Source organism: Arvicola amphibius, chromosome 2 (genome assembly GCF_903992535.2).
Source record: "Arvicola amphibius chromosome 2, mArvAmp1.2, whole genome shotgun sequence".
Classification (NCBI taxonomy): Eukaryota; Metazoa; Chordata; class Mammalia; order Rodentia; family Cricetidae; genus Arvicola; species Arvicola amphibius.
The window spans coordinates 20,330,809-20,350,738 of record NC_052048.2 but is presented as its reverse complement, the minus strand read 5'-3'; the positions used below and the strand labels follow the sequence as shown (position 1 = coordinate 20,350,738).

The following is a 19,930-nucleotide window of genomic DNA, read 5'->3' as shown; positions in this document are numbered from 1 at the left end:
AATTTAGGCCAAGAGGTGGTTGTGCAATCAATCCTTTAATCTCAGCACTTGGGGGGCAGAGGTAGGTGGACTTCTGTGAATTCGAGACCAGCCTCATGTATGGAGTGAGTTCCGGGACAGCCAGGGCTGTTAAACAGAGAAAACCTGTCTGGAAAAACAAAACAGAGAGGAAAGAGAGAGGGAGAGAGGAGGAGAGGGAGAGAGGGAGAGAGAGAAAGTTATCACCTGTAGTAAAGGTGCCACCCGTAATGCCTGAAACAAATTCTACAGCCAGACCCTACAACTTTGTTGGCACTGGAATATTGTCATCCAGTTTTGTTTGTTGAAATCACCTTAGTCGTGCAGGAGCTGGCCCACATGCCACATCCCTGAGTGTTCTACAAGACCTATCACCCAGGTGTGCTCAGGGGACTTCCTTCTGGAGAGCTTGGCAGGACCTGCACTGAGGTGTTCAGCTGAGGAACTCTCTGCATGGAGTTATCTAGGTTTATATATTTACATTGTCTCTCTTCCTATTTTACTAAAAAGCGATCTTCTTGGGCCGAGAAAGCTGAACTGTGAGGATGACAAACGACAGGGCGCTTGAAATGATGCCAAGGCTCCTGACAACAATCTCACTTAACAGTCAAGGTGGTTATTCCGGTGGAAGCTCCACCTCAGCCCCTGGAATTCACTTACACAACCGCTCTCCGGGAGCTATTTGCATATTGCTTGCCTGCTTGTTGTTGGGGGTAGAGAAATTTCAATCCTCCCTTGGGGTTCCAGATGAGGCTGGGGCCGAGGGGCGTGGCCCGCCGTGAAGCTGGAGTCAGGGTTGCAGCGGAGGATGAGAAATGCTCTAGGTTTGGTCCACTGAATCGAGTCCCCGCCCCGGGACCGTCCTGGCTTTAAGGATGCAACACGTCAGAGAGGTGGTGACTCAGAAGTGGGCGAGTTGATCCCGAGAGCCCCACTCTGGAGTGCGGAGCCAGGCGCTGTGGCGTTCATGTCTGAGGACTCTGGCAGCCTGTCCAACAGCAACGACTACGAGCAGCCGGAGAAGATAGGTGAGAACCTGCCCGCGTCCTTCAACGGGGACGACGAAGAGCTTCAGGAGGTGATAGGTGAGAACCTGCCCGTGTCCATCAATGGGGACGAGGAAGAGCAGCATTTGGTAGAAGGTAAGATCCGTGGGGCTATGCGCAGAACTCTGGGCCCAACCCTCAGGTTCAGGGCGTGCACCTGGGGTGGGGCTCCTTCCGGGAAAGACTTACCTGAGACAGACTTGTCCTGGGCAGAAGGGCTTGTGGATGGGCGGCAGGCCTGGTTAAGGTGGCTGTGGGGTTCGTGGGCAGAGCAGTGTGTCCCTGGGATTGTGGACCATGGGCACTTTAGTCCATTCCTGCATCCACACAGTGCACCGCAAGGACTCTAGAGAAACTTTAAAGGAGTGCTCAGCTAACCATCAGTTTCCCTTTACACACAATAGCGTCATTTAATTTCTTTTCACAAGTTTGTTTCTTCAAGGTGGATACTGGGGCCTGTGATTAATTCTGTAAGCTACATGACCAAGGAACTCTGGCCTACCTTGGGTGCAGGGACAAAGTTTTCTTGATCATCAGCCTGTTTTTCCAGAGGCAGAATTCATGGGTCGATAGTGCCTTAAACTTCCTTCTTAGTTTCCATCCTTGGCAAATCTCACCTCTAACAAAGGGGAAGGTGACTTTTAGTCTATTTTTGCCTTTTTTGTATCTCTTATTGGAACACTTGGCCAAATAACCTAACCATCTTCATTGTCCTAACCGAGAGGGTTAGGACAATTAAATCATTGACCTAACTAATCATCATTGCGTTCATAAAATCAAATCATCGGTGATTTCATAAAGATCATCAAGTAAATTGATCAGTGAGGAGTGGAATTTAATGCCACCAAGGCCAGATCCACGGAACAAGGCCACAGCAAGCAGGAGGAAGCACTGCAGAAGCAGGCATTCTGGAGACAATTGTCAGTCCCCCACCCCCATCCCCTTCTGAGTTTGTAAAGCAAAGTAGGTGTCCGGATTCCTCCAGGACTGGTTGGAGGAACCTGAGCATGCTCAGGCAAGTCGCTGCTATCCAGTGCCCCTAAAGTGCCCCTGCTCACACCTCCCCTCCACCTTCTTTTCTGGGCTCCCACAATGGATCCCCCTTCCCCACCCTGCGTGTTTTTTCATCCATAACCTCCAGCCTGTCAGAAATTCTCCCCTTTCCTTAGGACACAGATGTACTCCTTCAGGTCTTAAAGGATTCTGTGACATCAGGGAACAATCTCTGTTCTACTTTACCTAGTGCTTCATCCCAGAATTTTCAGTAGGTCAGGGATGGGAGATTGATCCCACCTCTAAATCCATCTACAGTTTCAGTTTATGGTAAATGATGGGAAAAGGACATCGGAGATTGCTATTTTAAAACAGTATCCTCTCATTTTAGAATCTTTCTATTTCATTCTTTAAATCACTTTCCCTTTAAAACTTTTGGTTTTTTCGAGACAGGGTTTCTCTGCAGCTTTTTTAGAGCCTGTCCTGGAACTAGCTCTTGTAGACCAGGCTGGCCTCGAACTCACAGAGATCCGCCTGCCTCTGCCTCCCGAGTGCTGGGATTAAAGGCGTGCGCCACCTCTGCCCGGCTTCCCTTTAAAACTTTTAAAATTAATTTTATGTGTATGTGTGTTTTGCCTGCTTGTCTTTGCACCACATGCATGCCTGCCGCCCACAGATATCAGAAGAAGGTGTTGAATCCCCGGGACCTGGACTTAGGCAATTGTGAGCCACTGTGTGGGTGCTGGAAATGAACCAAGTCCTCTCTCTAAAAGGGTAGCAAATGCTCTTCATTGGTGAGACATGACTATATCCCTACTTTAATATTTTTGTTTAGAAATAGAATATTTCTTGAAAAACAGAGTTCACAGTTTTTGTTAGATCAACAGTCTAATGGCAGCCTCAGGAGATCAGGCTAAGTTCCTCTAAGTGGACAGGCCCCTGCGGTGGTGGAAATACTGGTGCGGGACAAACTGAAGAGGAAAGCTTTCTAACCAGGCCTCCTTTGAATCTCTGAGCCCTAGCCGGTGCCATCCAGTGCACACCTAAAGTGCCCCCACCACCTACCCAGGATTCTCAAACAGACTGAAGAACCCACCCTCCTTATGGTAGAGCAGCAGGTCTCGATCTGCTTTGCTGTCCCGACTTTGAGTTGTGGCTAGGCCCTCAGGTACCACCAAGTCACTTATTCCTCAAAGTAGGCAAAGCACCTACTATGCTGGGAGAAATTACAAAAGTAAAGATTTCCTTCCTTCTTAGGACATTTCTATGGGCTGAAAACTGCAGCCAAGTTCTCATGGCAATGGGCAGAAATCCATAAAGCAACTGACTTAGGTGAAAGTTGGGGACCCAGCTCTCTCAAACTCACTGCAGCCTCTCTGACGCTTTCCCCTCCTCTGACTAATACCAAAAGAGAAAGCTCATGAACAATACTACTGTTTCTCAGCTAAACCAAGTACTTCTGAGGGTTGAGGGGCTAGATAAATAGCATGAAGGCTGTAGAAGAGCCCATGACTAAGCAATAAAGATGGAGAACTTCCAAGATGGTAGCTTCTTCATCACCTTCCAGACCTGAGACCAAGCCTAGGGTTGCTTAAAACAAAGGCCTGGCAAGCTTCTTCTCCTGTCAGTGGGGCCCCTGCTAATGAAAGAGTGAACAACAGCTCATGGTCAGAGTAAGATGTGTGTTTTGATTAACACATTAAAATTAACACATTCATTGTTTCATTATGATGAATATATTACAAATCACCTCAGCTATTTTTAGAAACTAAAAATAGTTTTACTGTGAACTGAGTATGCTGTTTCCTTGTTGGAACAGTCGAACCTGTTTTACCAACAGCAAATGTTTAGTGACATAGTGTTAATTGTTGAGGGCACTGAGTTCCCTCGTCATAAGATGGTTCTTGTGACACATGGCTTCTGTTTAAGGGCCGTGTTCATGAGTAGACTAAGTGAAAGCAGGCAGAGGCTTGTCTGCCTGAGGAATCTGGGTGCGGCGACTAAGGCACACACGGGGAACTTGGCAGAAAATGACAGCACTGTAGAGCAGCTCTAGCAAACAGCTTGCTTCCTACAGGTAGAAGATGTATTATAGTGTTGTTGGGAATATTTAATTAAAAAACGAATGCAGAGAGCTGTGTTCGGTTGTTGGGGTTTGTTGATCTCTTCGGCTGTGAAGAGCTAAAAAGCAGAGTGCTGAAAGAACGGAGGAGCACGAGTTCACTGCTGTGTCCACCAGGAGCCTTCATGCAGCTGCGCCATGACCTGCTGATAGGCATTCTCAGCAGTGGCCACTGCCCCACGATCTCCTGATAGACATTCTCAGCAGTGGCAATCTAAATGCAGAAAAGGAGGAAACAGCTTGAGAAGCTGCGATGCTGTGACTGGAGTACAACACAGATTCATGGTCCCAGTATTCGTCTTCGGTTTTAGCCAAATCAGGATTGATGCACTCTCAGAAGTCACCCAGAGAGCTTGGTTCCAAGGGTTCCCACCCAACGATAAGCCTGCTGTGGCTCAAGGTCTTTATAAGTCCATGGCCAAGTTTTTCAAACCGACTTTGGATGACTAAGGAGGAGATGATGAGTTTCATTGAAGCATCATCAGAAAACCCTTGTAGTCTTTACTCTTCTGTCTTTTATAGCCCCTGGGTAGAAAAGGTTTACAAGTTATGCAGCTCGCCAGCTGCTTTGCATAAGGCTGGGACAATTGTAACCCATGATAATGATATTTATATAGCAGGGGGCCAGGTGCCCCTGAAAAACACAAAAAAACAAATCACAGTAAGACAGGCAAACTGCAGACAGCCTTCAGAACTGTGAATCGTTTTTACTGCTATGAAGCACAACAAAATACCTGGTTTCCAAAGACACCGATGCTCTTTGTCTGTGCGAAGCCACCCTTGGTTTGCTGTGAAGACTATGTCTATGCCGTTGGAGGAGATGGTGTTGGTGGAGAACTTAATCAGAGGACTGTAGAAAGATACGACACTGAGAAGGATGAGAAGGATGGGTGTAGATGGAGCTGTGGGCCGCTTCCCACCTCCCAGTTCCCTGCCACCGGCTAGCTTTACCCAAAATAATTACACGGAAACTGTATTCTTTTAAACACTGCTTGGCTCATTAGCTCTAGTCTCTTGTTGGCTAATTCTCACATCTTGCTTTAACCCATATTTAGTAATGTATGTAGCACCATGAGGTGGTGGCTTACCAGGAAGGATCTTAGCCTGCATCCGTCTTGGAGAGGAGAGCTATGGCGTCTGCCTTACTTCTCTTCTTCCCAGCATTCTGTTCTGTCTACTCCACCCTCCTATGTTCTGACCTATCAGGCCAAGCAGTTTCTTTATTAACCAATGAGAGTAACACATAGACAGATGACCCTTCTCCGTCATTTCCCCTTTTTCTGTTTAAACAAAAAAGAAAGGCTTTCACTTTAACATAGTAAAATTACATATAACAAAACAGTTATCAAGCACGAATTACAGTTACAATATTTATATCTATTTTACCTTTTACCATAACAAAGGAAAACTATAACTATAAGTAACTGTTCTTCAACTCCATCAAAGACTCCAGAAGGATATAATGTTTCCTAAGTAAACAAGAAATAAACAACTTTCAAAACTCTATAAATGACAGAGACATCTCACTGTCTAGACAGTCACCCAAAGTTTTTTTTTGTACCATTGGGGCTTCCATCTTCAGCCTACAGGCCCATAGTATCCAGCAGACATTTCCATGAAGCAGCAAAATTCAAAGACAGTTCAGTCACTTTTTTCTGTGTCCTGCAGAATGTCTCGTAGACTCTTTCATAAATCAGGAGCCCTGAAAGATCATCTCACCTTTAGGCAAGTTCAGCAATCCTCTCTCTATGGGTTCTTTGTGTCCAGTTTATGCAACAGTCCAGGCAAGAACAGTTTTTTGCCCAAATGGCTATCAAACTCCATAAGGAGCCTCTTTGATGCCCATCTTCCTCTTGAAGTAGCTGGTGCTGTCAGGAGCAGACATGTCTCATTGTCATGAAAAGCCCTAAGTTATTAAAACATTAAATGCCATATTCTACAGTCTTTGAAAGATATGAAGAATGCCTATCTGAAATATATCTATGCACATCTAGAAAGTCTAACTAACATGACTACAAATGACTATTACTGATGATTATCCATTAACAACCTATATTTCCTAATTATACATTACATTTTTAAATGAACTACACAATCATAATACCTTAATCAAGATCAGAAATACATATACATATAACAAAATAGACCTAAAGATCCAACACAATGCAAATTATTCATATCTATATCATATCCCCCTTTAAATGTAAAAGAACATTTATAAACAATATTTGAGAATATGGAAGTAGTTATTTCTCTCCAACCTTCTTCCTGATGTATAGGCTTGCTGTTAATCAGGTCTTTCATGGTATAACCTATCTGCTAAGTTCATCTCAGTTGGCAGTTGAGTGAAGTAATTTTTTGAGGGTGTTCACAGGCAACCTTTCAGGAAGGCATGGTCTATTATACCATATTGGGATAGAAGCAATCCACAGGGTCTCATCCTCTGTGAAAACAAAAGAAGAACTTTTCCAAAGCATCATATCCTTAGATCCAAATTTTGAAGTCAAGGTATTTTCAAAATATCTATCTTGAATTAGTTCAGCAGCATTTATAAACAAATATCTTTTAGCATCTGTTGCTCCTTCCTCAGCATTCAAACAATTCAAAGAGAGCATAATAGCATACAGTATCAAGATTCTCTGTGTATTTTCCATCTTTATGTGGCTTTATTTTAACCTCTATTTCGTTTATTTTTACTTTTACTTTTAGAGATAGGTTCTCTGTATATCTTTGTCCTGGAATAACTCTGTTGACCAGGCTGTCCTTGAACTCACAGAGATCCTTCTGTCTCTGCCTCCCAGGCATTGGGATTAAAGGCGTGTGCTACCACACCTTGAAGTCACAGAGGTCAATCTACCTCTGCCTCCCAAGTGTTGGGATTAAAGGTGTGCACTATCATACCCAACTACTCCCTTTTTTCTTTTTTACTTTTAAGAACTTTAACCTTTAGCCTTCATGAATTTTTAACACACTGTAAACCATTTAGATGTTTTCTTTAACTTTGAATCTTTCTTTTACTGTATATGTCTCTTTTTTGACCACATGAGTCTTTAATTTACCAAGCAATATTGGTAGGACTAAAGCTGTGGCTTTGGTGGCTGAATCCAGCCCATTTCTTAGCTTTCCAGCCTCATGGCAGAGATACTGGCTATAGCCATTTTTATTGCCACAACTCTGGCATTTCAAGGTCCCTGCCAGAAAGCAAGCTGCAGCATTCTGCTCACAGACCACACCCAGTCCGACTGCCTGCCTGAAAGAGTCAGAGTTTGCCCTGGCAGGACGGCCCAGAAAACTGGCATTTTAAAATGGCACAGCCTTTTCCCTGATACTGCTGAAAACCGAAAAGCATGCATTCAGCTTTTCATCAACATCATTTAAGAGTTAGGTGGCAGGACCTCGTAAAAGAGCTGTAGGGTTTTGCAGCTAAAGCTGAGTCAGGAAGCCTCTCTTAGATGAGAGTGCTTGCTTGCCTCTAGCAAGCAGAGCAGATCCAAGAAATTGCTGCTACCAAGAAAACATGCTTTACTCTATTTTTTCCCAAGATTTCTCAGGCTCTCAGTGGATTCAGTTATCCACATTGGGTAGCCATTCTGTAGTGATGAGACAAGCAGGCCGCGTTCCACCACCCAGCTAGATTTACCCAAAATAATTACATGGAAACTGTATTCATTTACTGCTGTGAGGCACAACAAAATACCTGGTTTCCAAAGACACTGATGCTCTTTGTCTGCGCGAAGCCACCCTTGGTTTGCTGTGAAGGCTATATCTATGCGATTGGAGGAGACAGTGTTGGTGGAGAACTTAATCAGAGGACTGTAGAAAGATACGACACTGAGAAGGATGAGTGGGCAGTGGGGAGCCCCTTACCCTGTGCTTGGCAGTGGAGAGCAGCTGTTGTGGTTCATGACTGCATTTATGTGATGACATTGAACCTCAGGTACTGTTACTTTCCAGGGTCTGACTCGTGGGTAGAGATGGCCGTGGGGCAGACTAGCAGATCTTTTGCTTCAGCTGCAGCTTTTGGCGATAAAATTTTCTCCATTGGAGGGTTGCATATTGCTATCAGTTCTGGCATAAGACTCCCCTCTGTAGATGTTCTTCAGTAACTGGAAATATATGATGTGAATAGAAATAAATGGCAGCCAACATCCCTGCTAAAAGCTACTCTGATCCCTGTGTTAGAGCTGTTGTGATTTCAAATTCACTTTCTGTGTTTATGTGAGAAACCCATTTAAATGAATGAGCTAAATATGTCACCTGCCAGTATGATTTGGAAGGTCTCTGCAGCAGCATATATCTGACTGTGTACTGTGAGACCTAGGGAGAGATTTTTGATGCACTGTGGGGAAAAATCCATCCTGTCTTGAAGAATCTCCATGGAAGCCACTAGCTTATTTTTTTTTCAGCAGATGGAACTGAGAAGTTTGAACTGGATGGAGAAATGGTTGTACTTCTCCCTGTATAGGGGAGTTGAGGGGTGAACATGCCAGATTAGTGATAGCCTTTGCTAAACCAGAGGATATAAAAGGACTAAGTATGAATACATAAAAATCTATCTTTGATACATTTTAATTTTATGGCCTACTTAATATTTGCACCAATTAATATATATCTGTGTGTTATACAGAAAGATATGCTTCTGTAATATGAAATAGGTTATTTAATAATTGAGAGAATTTGATGTGTATCATGTGAGCATAAGAATGTGGATTATCTAATGTGTTAGCCCTGTGTATGTACAGTTCTGAACTTCACTTTTAAAAGGAATTTCCTGTTGCTAGTGTGGTATACCAAAATTGTGCTAAGATTATTTTAGTATATATATTGAATTCCTATACTTTTAAAGTCCTAGAATACAGTTTTTCTAGCATAATTCAGCTGCACTCAACACTAATGTTCATGTCAGTCTAGAGATGTCTTTCAAATGCTATACTGTTGCTGAGGAGGAAGATCTCCTCTGTGTCTATGGTATCACACAGGGAAGCTGTGACTGCAGGACCAGTCTCACTCTTCTACTAGGTGAATGCATTCCCTTCCCACTGACTGTACTTGTCCATCCAGAATACAGGTTGTACAGTCAGCTGGCCACTCACCAGGTGTGGACTTAAGTTGCTGGGCTTGCAAATGAATTGCTAGTCCCTCATTGTGCGGGTCATTGTGGATCTTTAATTAGTAAATATCTCCACTTTCTATATTACATTAACATTGTCTCATGCATATAACCACCTGCTGCCAATGTAGTTCTCCATCTTAAAAAGGTTTAGACTAAGTTAACCAGGTCATTGCACTTAATTTAATAGCAAGCATTACTGTACAGGGATTGTGTATAGGTATCTTTTAGGTGTTTTTTTTTAACCTGATGTGTATATGTTTGATGGGTGGGGGTAGGAAGGTGAGCAGTGAAGGAATTGTGTGCACTGAGTGTGCAGGAGAACAGACACTAGCATTGCTCTGGCATTAATCCCAGGAACCATTAGCAGCTGTGGGACGCCATCAATGCAACTTGAGCACAGGTGCCTTGTGACAAACATTGCTGGCATGTTCAAGTACTCTGGCACTGTATTTTGAATGACATTAATTTATTTAATAAATTGTATATAATCAGTAGAAAAGTTAACTAGGCAAGTGAAGGCTTGTATCTGTAGTAAAGAGGAGCGGGTCCTTCGTTTCGTCCCGCCCGGCTAGCTTACCCGAAATAACCATATGGAAATTGTATTAATTAAACACTGCCAGCCCATTAGTTCTAGCTTCTTATTGGCTAACTCTCACATCTTGATTAATCCATTTCTATTAATGTGTACTGCCATTTGACTGTGGCTTACCAGCATGAGTCTAACCAGTATCCATCTTCGGCAGGAGAATCATGGCATCTGCCACACTTCCCTTCTTCCCAGCATTCTGTTCTGTCTACTCTGCCCACCTAAGGGCTGCCCTATCAAAAGGCCAAGGCAGTTTTCTTTATCTAACCAACGAAAGCAACACATAGAAGGAAAACCCTCCTACACCATGTGTCCAACTTTTTCTTGTGTTGAGAGGGTTTGCTTACCTTGGCATCAGCTTGGGGACATTTGAAAGATTGCAATGTTTTTTTTTTTTTTTTTATAGTGATCCTTAAAACTGCTACAAATATTCACATAAAGGTTTCATTTTCTTTTTTCTTGAAGCTTAAATGCAGGCCTTCCTTCTAGCATGGGGTATGTGGGTCGGATGGGGGCACATCACCGTATTGTACACTTCCTTGACAAACAGCTTCACGGTGACCACACAAGTTTGCCTTTCTAAAAGAAAGGCATTAAATTCACGTCAACATCTAATTAATCAACCTCCTGTTATTTAGAGAGTGATTTTACTCTTGAATCTAAGATGATTTTGCCCAAGACAAGTTCACAAACATTCTCCCTACTTCATAAAGAATTCAGTGACTTTACAACATTGAGCTTTGTGCTCAGGTCTACAATCTTGTTTTTAGCAGAGAGACACCAGGTTGTTTCAGTAGCACATGCTGGATGGCGCAATCCACCCTTTCCTGTCTAAAGCCACTCATCTCTGTTAAATATCTGTTGACATGAGTGTTTCGTATCATTTCTGGAGCCTTTTTTCCCCTGCAGTATTGTCCTAGTGTCTATTCTTTTGCTAATACCAGGCTGGCTTTGTTCCTGTTCTCATAACTTATGAGATTAGGCAGTGCGATCTCCCTGAATTCAACCTTTCTTCAGATTCATTTTTGACTATTCTAGTTTCTTTTTAATTTTCATATGTTTGATGCTATGATTATTTTTTCTGAAGGCAATCTCACCCCCCAACCATGTAAGTGAAACTGTGCTGCATATATAAACTTGTTCAGGATTTGTTGACATAAGAGCAATATTGAGTGTTTTATTTTATTATGTAGCATTTACATTTATTGTTCTGTTTTGAATAAAACTTGGGAGTCAGATAATGAAGTAAAAACTGTTGGGGATCTTCCCTGGACCGGCCCTCTCCATACCCTGCCCAAAGAAAGCCTGCCAAGCAGCAGCCCCACCCCTGAGGATATTTTAGGTCTGACCCATAGACTTCCCCATGTGGCTTGTCCTCTTTCCTGAACTACTTGGGTATATTTTGCTCAGAATAAACCTGGATTTAGTACTTTGGCCTGATCTGTGTTATTGTATCAGCAGTGTTATTCACTACCAGGATATTTTTACTTATCAAAAAACCTGGTTGATCAGAAAAGCAATGGAGAAGCCACTGGTAATTTGTCTCTCTTCTCTTCTGATCCAAATGGGCTCATGAATCTTTCTTGGCCCCTTCCTACTACTTCCAGTGTCTCTTTATATCCTTGCTCCTTCAAGACTTTAACTACTAATCCTGGTCATGCAGTTGCCTGTTGTACCCCTGATTCAATGTTAAACCTTATTGGCAGTCTTGGAATGTCAGTGTGAACAAATATCCCATAACAATTACATGTTTAGGTCTGCCTTGATTATTTCCCTTTTTTTATTTAAAAAATTATATACATGAGTGTTTTTTCTGCATAAATATCTGCATCACGTGCATTCCTAGTGCTCCACCAAAGTTAGGAAAGGGTGTCAGATTCCTGAAACTGGAATTCTAGATGGTTGTAAGCTACTATGTGGGCTCTGGAATCAAACCCAGGTCTTCTGCAAGAGCAACAAGTGTTCTTAACCTCTGAGCAAACTCTCCATCCAGCCTTGCCATGATTTATTCATAATTTTAAATTTAGTTTTGATAATGAACTTTTTAAAGATTTATATGTTATGGGTTTTGGTAGTACTGTAAATGGTGTTGTCTTAGACATTAATTCCCATTGGACAGGAAAATGCAGCTAAATTCACCATGCTGACATTACGTCCTACAGTTTTATAAACTCATTTTTTTACATCCCATAGTCTTTTATAGATTTGTTAGAATTTTTATTCAGATAGAACCATGTCATCTGTGATGAAAAACACTTCATCTGTTTTCAGGAAGTGTAAACCTTTATTCCTTTAAGAATCTTATTTTATATATATGGCTGTTTTGCCTGCACGTTTGTTCATCACATGAGTACCTGGTACCTACAGAGGGCAATGCGTCCTCTGGAACTGGAATTGGCACAATTGTAAGCTACCTTGTGAGCGCTGGGAATTGAGCCTGTGTCCTGTGGAAGAGCAACATGTCATCTTAACTCCTGAGGAATTCTCCAGCCTCATGACCCTGTTTCTTTACCCTGGTGGACCTCCTGTGAAGTCATCCTGGAGATCAGACATCCTACTCCTGCTCCTGATTGCTAGGAAAGCATTAGTAACTACAACCTTGGGAGTGAAGCAGTGTGTAGTTAGATTTATTGTTTTGTTTTTAATTGATTACTTTTGTAGGGTTGAGGAAGTTCCTCTAATTCCTATTTTTGCATAATTTTGCTGTATATTGATATTTCTATTTTCCTTTTTTCTTAGTGTGTTAATAGGTCAAATTACATCGAGTTTCCCCTAATGTTTCTATTTCTCCTTGGGGCCAGAGCACTTTCTGGAGAGAAACTCAGCAGACTATTGTTTTTGTTTTTCATTGAGATCCTCACTCATTTAGGTTCCTGCTCTTTCATGATTCACCCTCAGTTCAGTAACCAGAAGACCCCTTGGAAGTTCTGTTTCTGGCATCTCTGGTCCTCTTTTCACCATGGCCATCCTTTATGGACCAGGGCCTTCTTTGAAAGGGGTTTGCAGCACTCGTTCAGATACTTGTAGGGGGTTGTAAAGTGGATGTTTCATCTAAGTTTCTTTTATTTTCCTTAAGAAAGTCTAGAAGTTGACATTCTTATATTCATATTTTACAGATAAAGAGCTCCAGGGTCAGTGTCTCAGAATTGTCTTCCCCGTGTCTCCTGCTAGGCTTTACTGCTGCTATGCAGTGATCATCGTCCTCACTGTAGCTGTGGTTGGACTTTCTGTGGTTCTGTCATTGTCAGGTGAGTGACATTCTCCAGATCCTACAGCATTCCGTCCACATCCACACTGTCAGTTACACTTACTGAGCACTGTGAGCCAGGCACTGTGTGAAGGGCAGGAGAGAGAACACACGGGAAATTCCTGTTCTTGGGAACTTAGGGTCTAGCACGAAGATGTAGTGAAGGAACAGCACAGGCTGTGATGATCACGGGAGGCCAGGCTCTGCATCCCTGGGAAGAGGACATTTAGCAACCTCTAGACAGAGATGCAAGAGACATTAAATTGTACCTGGAGGAACAATTTAATGCAGAGGACAAGGAAAGGAAAACCCAAAGGAAGAGCCTCAAGGAAGCTGCTGCAGCTAGGGGCAGTGAGCGCAGTGAAGTAATATGGTTGGGGAAGGTACAACACATCTCATCCCAACCATGACTCATGGTTTCCGTTAATGTCTTCTACCATTATCTGAAACTACTATATAGAATATTCCAGAAATATGTGATTCCAACCTTTTAGACTGTTTGAAATAATGTGATGAAATCTTGTACAGCTTTCCTGCCATAGCTGGAATAAATGTTCCATGATATTGCTGTATAAAATCAACTTGGGCAGTGGTTGCGCAAGCTTTAGTCCCAACACTCGGGAGACAGAGACAGGCAGATCTCTGCGAGTTCCAGGCCAGCCTGGTCTCCAAGAGCTAGTTCCAGGACAGGCTCCAAAGCTACAGAGAAACCCTGTCTCAAAAAAACAAAATACAATCACCTTTAACCACATCAATGATTAATACACAAGTCTAAACATGCACAAAATTTGCCAGTAAGACTTAGTCAGTGTAACCTAAACTATTATGTAACTCTGAAAAGACTCAGATGAAAGACGTGGCTGTCGCCATCAGTGCCTGCTCGTTTGTCCCTGTCATTAAAACCTTGTGGTACTGAGTATTGGAACAGGGAACAGCTACAGCAAATTTACCTCCACCAAAAATTAGTGAGTGGGTGAGTGTGTGTGTGTGTGTTTTCTAGTATTTAATATTTCTTATCAAATCATTTATTTTTTTTAATATTTTTTATTTATTATGTATACACAATTTCTTTCTGCATGTATGCCTGCAGGCCAGATGAGGGCACCAGACCTCATTACAGATGGTTGTGAACCACCAGGTGGTTGCTAGGAATTGAACTCAGGACCTTTGGAAGAGCAAGCTATGCTCTTAACTGCTGAGCCATCTCTCCAGCCCTCAAATCATTTATTTATAGGCTCAGTAGCTCTTCATAAGAGCCATGTAGTCTGTTTTTATGTGTTAAAGGAAGAAAAAGAAAAAGTTATGAAACAAAAATGCTATTTTCTAGGCAGTCTTGCATCACACACACACACACACAACCACTCTATTGTGATAGACTCACAAATGAACACATCACACTGCTCCATTAGCATACCCACTCAAACACTGGCGAAGTCTCAAACCCTGTTCATCTCACTGAACTTCCAGCCAGTTAGAAAAGCCACTCTGAAACCATGGAGCTTTGGTTATGCTTTTAGATTTTCACTGTATTTACCTTTTTACATGCCTATCAGCCACAAATTATAGAAAAAAAAGCCTGCAATGTGGGACTTACCCGCAGATCCTGACAAATTAAGTGTCCCTATTTCTGCAGAGTTTTGACATCTGCTGTGAGATTTCTTGATAATTTCCTTTCTAACAGCCTCTAACGAGAGCCAGCATGCATTTATATGGATTTAATGTATTGTACATGATAATAGAAAGTCTTCAATCAAAGTTTTAGTATCAAAAAACCTATTTGACTATGTCATGTTTGTATGTTGGTATTTGTCCATAGTTAAATTCACAGAAGTGACTAATTTTTTTTTTATTTAATCATTACAAAAGCAGGAAAGAAAGAACAGACCTCAATCAAAAATACATATGCTGCGTGCCCAAGAATGTGGATTGGATTTGGAAATAAATGTTTTTATTTTTCTGAAGACTTGGGAAACTGGACAGTCAGCGAGAGCTACTGCAGGGCACAAGGTAGCCAATTAGCTCAAATTGACAACCAAGAGGAGCTGGTAAGACATGTTCAAAATTGGTTTGTTCTTTGTTCTGCTGAATATTTACTGCCTTGAGATAGGGACCTTAAGGCTGCAGCATGAGGAAGGATTCCACCCCAGGCATACATAGGACTTGGGGAGCACATATTAGTATGTGCCATTTGTGATAGTAACCTATCTGTCTGTCACTCTGAGATACTCCAAAGACATTCTCTCCTGTAGTGCTAATGCTCAACCTACACTGTAGATGGAACGGCGGGCTGTGTCCCACCACCCGGCTAGCTTTACCCAAAATAACTACACGGAAACTGTATTCTTTTAAACACTGCCTGGCCCATTAGTTTCAGCCTCTTATTGGCTAATTCTCACATCTTGCTTTAATCCATATTTAGTAATCTGTGTAGCACCACGAGGGGTGGCTTATCAGGAAGATTCTTAACCTGCGTCCATCTTGGAGAGGAGAGCTATGGCATCTGCCTGAAGCGTCTGCCTGACTCCCTTTCTTTCTCACACAATTCTGTTCTGTCTAATCCTCCTACCTAATTTTCTGTCCTATTAAAGGACCAAGGCAGTTTCTTTATTAACCAATGAAAGTAACACATAGACAGGTGACCCACCTACATCACTACATGGCAAGAAATATATTGAGAACATGGTGTTAATGTCTTTGTCCAAACTGGCAGGTATTGCAAACTTAAGGAGACAACTGTTAATAACTGTAAATACAGGCGTAACAAAGGACTTTCTTATCCACAGAAGGATGGGTAGTTATCTGTGTACTATGGGTTATGCCTGTAAAATACATCCACTGAGAACTGAGGGTTATTTAGGCTCCAAAGCTGATGAACCTCAGTTCAAACCTGCTGCCATGCCGAGAGGAGGCTATAGGTTGGAGATACTCAGTGATATCTGAAGTTGAGAGACATATATTTGTTTTCTGTGTTTTATGACAGAACGTTTTGAATAGATTCAAGGGGGATTCTGCCACCTGGATCGGCCTGCACAGAGAGTCATCAGAGCATCCTTGGATGTGGACAGACAGCACTGACTATAACAACTTGTATGTTTTCAGAATGCTTTTCTGCCTACTGTGTTCTGCCTACTGTGTTCAAGTGTTGTGATTGTGTGAGTTGTGGTTATGAAAGGTGAAAGGCTGAGTCTTGTGAAGAGAACTGAACTGGAAATGGAGAAACCCTTGGGCTGCAGGTGTGCCTTAGTGCTGGTTGTGTGTTACATGCAAAAGCCAGTCCCCAGAAACTCCACATCCCAGCAAATTTACATCTGTTAGAGTCACCTAGTGTTGTTTCACTCCAAATCTTTTTTAGAAATATTTATTTATTAAGTATACAATATTCTGCCTGCATATATACCTGCAGGCCATAAGAGGGCACCAGATCTCATTACAGATGGTTGTAAGCTACCATGTGGTTGCTAGGAATTGAACTCAGGACCTTTGGAAGAGCAGGCAATGCTCTTAACCACTGAGCCATCTCGCCAGCCCCCTTCACTCCAAATCTTTAGCCTTATGATGGCATCTGGGGCAGATGCTGTCTGCTATGGGCACTTGGAAATCTCTCCTGTGGCATGTGGGATGCAGTCAGAACTGCTGATGGCCACTAAGGGCTTTGAAACCTCAGGAAGCCACTGCAAAACTGTTGGACAGGACTTGTCAGACAGCTGTGTGCACAGCTGAACCTGTCACAGAAACAGACTCCAGAGGCATTGGGAATCTTTTCTAAATCTTATCATCAAAGAGCACCCAGGACAGCACTTGGATGAGAGCATAGCCATTTTGAACAGACCAATTTCACTGGACTGTGAATGTCCATCAGTAAAGACCTTTAGAATTTACTAAGTGGTACATTTTCTCCCATTTTCATACATGTGAAGAAATACTTCAAGATAGAATTGAATACCACCCTTGGGATGCTACCCATGGCTGAATGAAGTTCATGTGAACATGGCAGAGAGCAGCAGTCACATGCTTTGTACACACTGTACAGGGTCCAACATGGATGAGTGACAAAGGTGTGGTCACCAAATGGAACCCTGAGAATGGAAAAGTCACTGGATGTAACACTAGTGCTGGTGATTCCTCATGGCCTCTGCCTTTCTGTGATTTGTGCTATAAACAAGCAGTGGACGTGACTGAGATATTATTGCTGGGGGAATGCATTGGCCGACTCTGCAGAAATTTTGTTCGTTTTTTGTTTTAGGTTTCCTATCCGTGGAGAAGGAGATCATGCCTACCTGAGTGACAGAGGGATCAGCAGTGGCAGGGACTACATACGTAGAAGGTGGATTTGTAGCAAACCCACCAGCTATACTTTACAGTGTCCAGGAGTCTCACAGCTTGTGTAAAACTGTGTCAAAGTCATCATGAGAGATCTGTAACATGTTATCTACAGTTACAGCTTCATTTCTTTAACTTATTAAATTATCAAAATCAATTCCCAATTTATGATTACAGCAAAGATGAAAATTATCATAGACCACTATACTTATGTGTTCTTGGGAGACTATGGGTGATTCTAAGTTAAGTGTTTTCATATGGGTTGACACTCACATCCTAAACCTGAATTACAATCATATCAGTATTAATGGCCTCCACTTTTATAACCAGACATGAAAATGTTTTCATTAGCTCTTCCTTTGAATGGCTGGTACATTAAAAAATGAAGGGAGGAGCCAGGCAGTGGTGGCAGGTGCTTTTAATCCGAGCACATGGGAGGCAGAGGCATGCGGATCTCTGTGAGTTTGAGGCTAGCGTGATCTACAGACCAAGGACCAGGACAGGCTCCAAAGCTCTACAGAGAAACCTTGCCTCACCCTCCCTGCAAATAAACAAACAAACAAATAAACAAAAAATGAAGGGGAAACAGGATTGATTTAAGATGGATGAAACACAGGGCTCCTGCAGGGGGCTAGAAGGAGAGACAGAGGAGTGGAGTCTCTCCCGTACCCTTTCTTTCTCTGGGAATCCTACTGCAGGTCTGCAATAAACAAGGAGGAGCCTCAGACATGGATGCCCCAGCTGCTGCAACCCAAGTCAGAGCTGGAGTGAGGCCCTGCTGTTAGAAAGTCAGGGAAGAGTGGCAGAGAGAATGGCTCTATCTCCAGTAAATATGCCCTGGCATGTATGTAACTTCTGTTATCAGAACCTTTTAAAAAATATTTGAAGACGGAATCAAGACCTAGGGTGGTTTGTAGGGTGGGATTTTGTTGTTGTTGTTGTTTTTGTTCTCTACCTGGAGCCACCACTGCTGTGCACCTGTCCTCAGCCCGCAGGTGTGATGGTCATACCTACAGTGCCTTCACTGAGGGACCAGAGATGTGCAGAGACCTGGAACTCCAGTGGATTCTGCCCCCAGATACCTTGCCCATTCGAAACATCTCCTTGTCTCTGGGCAACAAGAGCATATCCCAGACTGGTGTTAGTGGTAGTGTACGATCACCCTGGCTCTGAACATCCGTATGTCCGTGATGGAGACCTGTTCATTTTTCGGATTGGGCCTCAAAAAACCTAGCACTGGAAGCATGGTAAACAGCAGCCTGGATCTCTCACAGGCTCTGTCCCCTAGTTCATCCCCAAAACCACCCTGGCTCTGAGGAATGGTGGGATGCTTAAGGAGAATGGTGTATTTTCTGGTTCGGTCCATCTCAAAAAACCTCCATGGTGTGTGTTGCCACCACATGCCATGTTGCTGTATGTGGTGCGTGCTACAGCTGGGGCTGTGCTGGTGTCCATGGTTCTGCCTACCTGTGGAGACCCAAAAATGTGAGCCTGTTTCCACCTTGTCTGATGGTTAGAGAGTTGTAGGTTGCTCAAAGTAGCTGACAAGCATATTTGCATGTTCCAACTCAGCATGTGATTACTTAATTGTTTTGACATTAAGATAGCCCATACAAGTAGGTCCATTCAATCCTGACAGGTGGTCAGGATATGCAAATCTATTTCTGCTCCTTTTTTTATAACTATGCGGTCACCTGGGCAGTCACTGTCTTCAGGATTCATGGTCTAAGGCAGCTTCACTGCTTAAACAACAAAATGCTAATGATTTGATGTCTCAAAGTGTTAAAGGAATTAACTGTTTGAGTTTGTCCTTTCTATCAAGTATACAAAATTTTTTGTTACATTCTCTCTCCACCTCTTTACCCCCATTTGTATTGGGTATAAAAACTTTGGGAAAAAAATAAACGTGGGTTATTTCAGTATTCACTGAAATACCCTCCTGGTACTTTTCTATGGCTTCTGTATTATTATTTTTCATGCGTCTTCATATTCTTATATTTCTAAAACTCCTTTTTGTAGAGGCTGGACCATGACATGTGTGTGTTGATACCCATGGACCATGCTGTTTCTGGAGACCATATGGATGTTCATGGTCTGTGCAGAGCTATGTTGATGTTAGTGGTCTGTGCTGTCCCCTGAAGCCATGTTAGTGTCTGTAGTCTGAGAAGCTGCTGGGGGCCATGTGGATACCATGGCTCCTGTTACCACCAGGGGCCCTATGGGCTTCTGTGGTCTGTGTTCCCACTGGAGGTCATGCTGATGTTCATGGCTTGGGCCATGGTCTGTACTGCCACTTCCAGCTATGTTGACATCCCTTGCCCATGATGCCACCAGAAGCCATGCAAGGTTATCTCCTTCAGGAAAATAGCATTTTTCAGTGTTCTGTTCTTAGTTCATTTAGCATCCCCTCTTTTTTTTCAATCCACTTTATTTCAGATAAACAGCATAACACTTTCTAAAATAAATGATTACTTCCTCATATTGA

The 19,930-nt window shown here is 42.7% G+C and overlaps 1 protein-coding gene and 1 pseudogene across 1 annotated transcript; both read left to right on the top strand.

The window, feature by feature from the left end:
• The first annotated feature begins 3,721 nt into the window (after positions 1–3,721).
• Positions 3,722–8,644, top strand: LOC119807104 (annotated as a pseudogene).
• A 4,193-nt stretch (positions 8,645–12,837) lies between these two features.
• LOC119807103 (C-type lectin domain family 2 member F-like) lies at positions 12,838–18,618 on the top strand. Its single transcript, XM_038319252.2, has 6 exons — positions 12,838–12,901; positions 12,995–13,126; positions 14,995–15,170; positions 16,106–16,212; positions 17,369–17,509; positions 18,441–18,618. Exons 1-6 carry the CDS (start codon positions 12,838–12,840, stop codon positions 18,616–18,618), a joined length of 798 nt encoding a protein of 265 aa, XP_038175180.2.
• Positions 18,619–19,930: the final 1,312 nt, after the last annotated feature.

What these genes read in the sequence shown, in the direction of transcription:
- LOC119807103 (XM_038319252.2), top strand. Translation starts at nt 12,838, where the DNA reads ATGGCCATCCTTTATGGACCAGGGCCTTCTTTGAAAGGGGTTTGCAGC. An exon ending in TGTGGTTCTGTCATTGTCAG is followed by an intron (nt 13,127 to 14,994) that starts GTGAGTGACATT and finishes TTACAAAAGCAG; the next exon opens with GAAAGAAAGAACAGACCTCA. An exon ending in CCAGGAGTCTCACAGCTTGT is followed by an intron (nt 17,510 to 18,440) that starts GTAAAACTGTGT and finishes CTCAGCCCGCAG; the next exon opens with GTGTGATGGTCATACCTACA.